Here is a 5,419-nt window from a genome sequence, read left to right as displayed (position 1 = left end):
CATGAATTAAATGAAATGGAAATGAAGTATTGAATTGCATAAGTATGTATTGGGTCTCAGAAGCCCTATTTGTTACAAATATAGTATTTTGAAGTTATATCGTGAAGATTTATAAAAGCATGTTAAAAATTTGAAGAGTTTAAATTTGAATGAAACTTTATAACTCGGTTTAACATGTTTATAAGTGTATGTGTTCTAGTAATGCCTCGTACCCTATTCCGGTGTCGAATACGGGTAAGGGGTGTTACATGTGGGTTAGTAATTTTTTTTAATTTTAAAAAATATATTTATATATAAAGTTTATATATTTAAAATGGTTATATCATTTTTAGGTTATATATTAAACTCTAGCTTGAGGTTGAAAATGGTAAAAATTGATGTCTTTAGGTTGTTGCCCAAAACGAGTTTGTTGCATTTGAGGTTGTGTTTGAGGGTGGGTATAATTGGGAATATATAGGTGAGGATGAGGTCTTAAAGACCTAGTAGATGGAAGATCATGCCAATAGCTCCACAGCTGATTCCTAGTTTGATGGCATGGCAGTGGAGGATGTAGAAATCGAGGAGTTTGGAGTAAGTTAATTGATGCCGGTGATTGTGACGAAGGGGGTACTTAGCACTTGACAAATTTGGCAAAAACTAACGAATAAGGCGTGACCTATAATAAATAGATTATTATTTGTAAAATAAAACTAAAAAAAGAAAATCTTGAATTTGATTCAAGTCCTTTTTGGGCTTTTAAAAAATATTTTATTCATAAAATCATTATTTTAAGAAATAAATTTCATGTCAGAAAAAGAGAAGATTGGGTATTCATTTATGTATAATTTTGTGCGTATTTTTATCAAAAAAATGAACTTTCAAATAATTTTTTATTAATAAATTTTATTTTTGAATTTTTAAGAATCAAGACTGAATTAAAAAATGTGTAAAATTGAAGGTTGAATTTATTGAATTCCTTAAAATGAGAACAAAATTATAAAATCTGTATATTTATTATAAAAAATCCAACTTTCATTTTTTTCAAAGAAATAATGTTGAAAGTAAGTGAGACTATAGAGATGAATGATTGATAGGGTCTAGTCCACTGCCACCCTTGATGCTCTTATATAATTAAAAGATGCTGTTACATGATATCTTAATGTTGGTGCTTTTGCTATAAAGATGATTGCACCAGCAAATACACAAATTTTACAGTACTTGGATAATATTCTTTGTATATACATTGCACAGCAGCTGTTCTGGAACTTCAAACCAGGACCAAGTAATGGTTATTAGACCTCAACTTTCATATGGGATACTTTATTTGACCCCGCATTAATACAATAATCAGTCTACCATGAATGACTTATTATATAATTATGTGTGAGATAATGACTTTTTCTTACCCTGGAAGTTTTCTCATTGTAACCCCATTCCTGGCTAAGGTTTTGTGAAAATGAAATTAGCTAAGGGGAAGTTGATTGGAGGTAACTGGGTGTTGAAGTTGGGGCCATATTGCAGTATCCATTGGCTGCACTGAGCATTGGGTCATTGTCCCATTAGAAACATTGCTATGCAGTGCAAGGTTTTGCTGCTGCTGCTGCCCAAAAATGGCTGCAGATGCCCAGGAATCTATTGTGGATATTGGATGTGCAAAATTGTTGTTTGATTGAAATATCTGAAAAAAGAAAAAGGAAATTTAAAGAACTGAAACATTGTTCTTTAGAGAAATGAAATAAATATATAATTGTTGACATTAAAGCTTAGACTTACATCCTCGGACATGACACTATCCAGCTTAAAATCCAGTCTGCTATTAACTGAAGCTAGCTTCATTGAGAGGAACTTTTCATGGAAAAAAAATTTCTCATAACCATTAGTCATGAAAATTTGTCGAAAGAAAATTTTTTGATCACTATATATGTTCATCAATGTTAATCTACCTCAACTTGTCTCTGCAATGATTGAACGTATTTTATAATTTCATCCAGCATAACTGCTTTTCCAATGACCTGCAATTAGAGGGTTTGATCAGTAAGTTCTCACTTATCACAATAAAGGCATTTCCAAATTACCTTGTTGCAACCAGGAACAAGATCTTGCAGAAGCTTCATTCTTTCACTAATTTTCTCTCTACGGACCTGATCAAGTGACAAATTTTTATAGCCTTCGTTAAATGCAAGAAAAACCCAGTTGGTCATGCTTGAATTCAGAACAGTATATATATGATTCTCACTCTTTCAGCTAAACTGTGGCTGTCAGTGGCTTCACCCCTTCTTGCTCTAACATGAATATAGTCCTTGGGAGGTTCTAGAGGCTTAGTATTGGTATTAGGGTTGCTCCGTTTTTCATCTGATTCTTGGTTTCTTACAGACCCCTGGAAATGGATATAATTTTAGTGTCTTAAATGTTGAAATAAATTTTCTAGAGTTGCAATTTTGAGACCTTAAAGTCTATTATACCTTTGCAGCAATTGTTGGTGAAGCTGAAGTTTCCACTGTTTTTGTTCTTTTCCTTGAATTCCAATATTTTGAAGCTTCCAAATCAGCATTGGGATTCAGTAATGATTCATTTTGAGAAGTGACAGACTTTGATCGACCCTGCAATGGAGAAATGTTGTTGTTCCCTTGAAAACCACCAACTTGAGATGGCATTGAACTCAGGGGGAAGTGGAAGTGTAGACCATAATAATCAGTTGGTTGTTCACAATGTTGGGAGCAATTCAGCTCGGTTGCATGAATGTCCATGGCGGAAGATAGGTAGTAGGAAGCTGATAGGGAGGGTTCAAGGTGGAATGGTGGTGCATTGAGGGAAAACTGGTTGTCCATGGAAGAAGGAAAGGTTATTAGGTGAATGTGAAAATCCAGATGAAGAAAGGGGCAATTTGAAAAAAAGAGTGATAAATAGTTTGATAGTTGAGCTTTGGATTCTTTATGTTTGGGAAAGAGAAAAGAGGTGAACTGTGAATGGAAATGAATGTGCTGTATTTGTGAGATCAAAATGATTACATTACTTTTTTATATATAGAGAAGAGAAAGAAGAAGATTGGTTAGGTAACGAAATGCTAAGGAGAAATAAATAAAGAAAAAGGACGAGGGGATAAAAAACAAGGTTAGGATCATTTGACTTTTAATTTTATTTTTTATGGGTGAAATGGTCTCAAATTATTTTATGGATCATTCCTATTAAATTATGTAATGATATTTCAGTAATTTTTGTCATGTTATTAACACATATTTTTGGTAATTTTGTTACCCCGAACCCTAAACTTTAAATCACAAACCCCAAACCTTAACCCTTAAATCTCAAACACTGAACCTCAAGCCCTAAATCTTGAACTATGAACCCCTAAACCCTAAGTTTAAAGTTCAATGTTTAGGGTTTTGTGTTTATGATTTATGTTTTGGGGTTTAAGTTTCAAGATTCAAGTTCGGGTTTGGGGTTTAGGGTTTAGGGTTCAAGAGTCAAGGTTCAGAGTTGAGCTTGAGATTTATGGTTCAAGGTTCAGAGTAAAAATAAATAAATCAGAATTACTTGTTAGTGACATGAAAAAAATTGCTGAAATGTCATTAAATAATTGGAAAGGGACTGTGGATGATGTGGTGGAAAGAGTCCATCAAATAATTGCTCCTATTAAGTCACGATCCAATTAATCCATTCACTATTAAATAGTTCAAATTAATTTTATAATATTAAAAGGAATTAAATAAAGTCAAATTGGAATAGGATTAATATTTATTGTTTTAAAATGATATGATTTTTTTTCATTTACCATCCAATTCCAAATTGAATATTTCGTCAACAAAATCATAAAAAGATAAAGGAAAGTGTAAATTTTAAAGAAACTAAATGAATATTTTTTTTCCATTTTGTAATTTTTGCAACGGAATATAAAAATGCAGATGTAGCAGGTTCAGTCAATTTCTCGTTAATGAGATAATAGTTGAATAACTATTTTGAGAAATTATTCTAATGACAGCGACTAAATTAACAAAAAAAAAATTAGAATAGCCCAAATAAAAATAATTTAGTCAATGATTCATGTCGTTCCTATTTTGATTGCTCTAAATTTAATCCAATTAACGGTACACATCGTACCAATTTAATCACTAACTACGTACTTATATAACCATTGACTAAATTAAATTTTGATGACATGGAATTAATTCTTTATTGAAATATGATATCATTTTAAAATGAATTAATTAGAAAGTAAATTAAAAGAAATAAATTCCTGTGAGTATCTAAATCATGAATCGAAGGAAAGTGCTTCTATTCTTTAATTCGGTACCTAAACTATGGAAGTTTGGATGGTTATTGCAAGATTCATTTTCAAAAGAAAGATAAATTTATGGAGTAGAAGATAATGAGTGTTGTTGATGAAGAAGATGGAGTTTGGTATTTTTATTATTATTTAATTTTAGTTAAAAATAAAGCTTTGGTGTAATTATTCTTTAATCCCTTCAAATTGTTGTATAAAAAAGTTATGTGACCAATTGTGCCATGGGTGACCTTTTAATTGTAAGCATGCCATGCCATATCAATGAATTTTTCACTATTTTTTAATTCAATATCACAAATGTATTCCAAGCATGCAATCTAAAAACTCAGGCAGGCCCTTATTTGAGCATATTTGAAAGTTTCAGGCCTGTATTTGAGCATTTTGAAACGTTAGAATCTTACGCGAGCAATCCCTAAAAGATTAAACCTTATTTAAACATTTAATCTAAATATTTTAAACGGAATTTTTTTGTCCATACCCAGCATTGAACTTGATGTTTTTCTCCAAAATTTCTCAAAAATTAATCAGATTTCGTACTTGGACAAATAATGTAACCTAACCTTTTAACCTATTTAGTATTTGTGAGAATTTTTATTTTTTTGGGACTTGATAATTTTTGGGGGGACCTTAACTTGATGAATAAATGAAAATGTATGAGAAATAAATTCAATTGAAAAGGGAAAATTCCATGGCTGACCCGGCACATAGATTTGCTTAAATATTGGTTATTCGTCTCTTTCTTTGAACACACTTGCGTTTTTCCTTTTGGATTTAAATGAAGCATCAAGTGTTTGCCAACCCTTGTGATCTCTCATTTATGCTCACTTTATACTATAAATAACAATAAATTTGCATTCTTCATCTAAAAATCCAAGTGTTACGTGAATGCTACATTATTGCTATAGTATCTAATCTCATCGTCATCGTTGTTTTCACACTAACCGCAGGTAAATGCATCGTCTATCCAAACCCACCCTAAATAGGATTACATAAAACTTATTAATTCAGTTGTTAAGATGTATACTGTCTTGTAACTTGATACAATATTTATTCTTTCTATACAAAAATTATTCTTATCTTTTCAATCATAAAAACAGTTGATGTCTTGGTTCGTGGTTTAAATATTCACGCATGCATAGTTCACAATTAATTATCTAT

At 31.3% G+C, this 5,419-nt stretch overlaps 1 protein-coding gene across 1 annotated transcript; it reads right to left on the bottom strand.

Annotated features, from left to right (window-relative positions):
- Positions 1 to 1,059: 1,059 nt before the first annotated feature.
- LOC121219550 (transcription factor bHLH62) lies at positions 1,060 to 3,049 on the bottom strand. Its single transcript, XM_041097852.1, has 6 exons — positions 2,442 to 3,049; positions 2,216 to 2,356; positions 2,055 to 2,120; positions 1,923 to 1,991; positions 1,753 to 1,824; positions 1,060 to 1,657 (listed from the first exon to the last, which is right to left on the bottom strand). Exons 1-6 carry the CDS (start codon positions 2,805 to 2,807, stop codon positions 1,442 to 1,444), a joined length of 930 nt encoding a protein of 309 aa, XP_040953786.1. The 5' UTR covers positions 2,808 to 3,049; the 3' UTR covers positions 1,060 to 1,441.
- Positions 3,050 to 5,419: the final 2,370 nt, after the last annotated feature.

Source organism: Gossypium hirsutum, chromosome D07, assembly GCF_007990345.1.
Source record: "Gossypium hirsutum isolate 1008001.06 chromosome D07, Gossypium_hirsutum_v2.1, whole genome shotgun sequence".
In the NCBI taxonomy this organism is placed as follows: Eukaryota; Viridiplantae; Streptophyta; class Magnoliopsida; order Malvales; family Malvaceae; genus Gossypium; species Gossypium hirsutum.
Note: the sequence above shows the minus strand (reverse complement) of the source record. Positions and strands in the feature narration are given on the sequence as shown.

What these genes read in the sequence shown, in the direction of transcription:
- LOC121219550 (XM_041097852.1), bottom strand. Translation starts at nt 2,807, where the DNA reads ATGGACAACCAGTTTTCCCTCAATGCACCACCATTCCACCTTGAACCC. An exon ending in CATTGCAGAGACAAGTTGAG is followed by an intron (nt 1,825 to 1,922) that starts GTAGATTAACAT and finishes TTCCATGAAAAG; the next exon opens with TTCCTCTCAATGAAGCTAGC. An exon ending in ATAGTGTCATGTCCGAGGAT is followed by an intron (nt 1,658 to 1,752) that starts GTAAGTCTAAGC and finishes TTCTTTTTTCAG; the next exon opens with ATATTTCAATCAAACAACAA.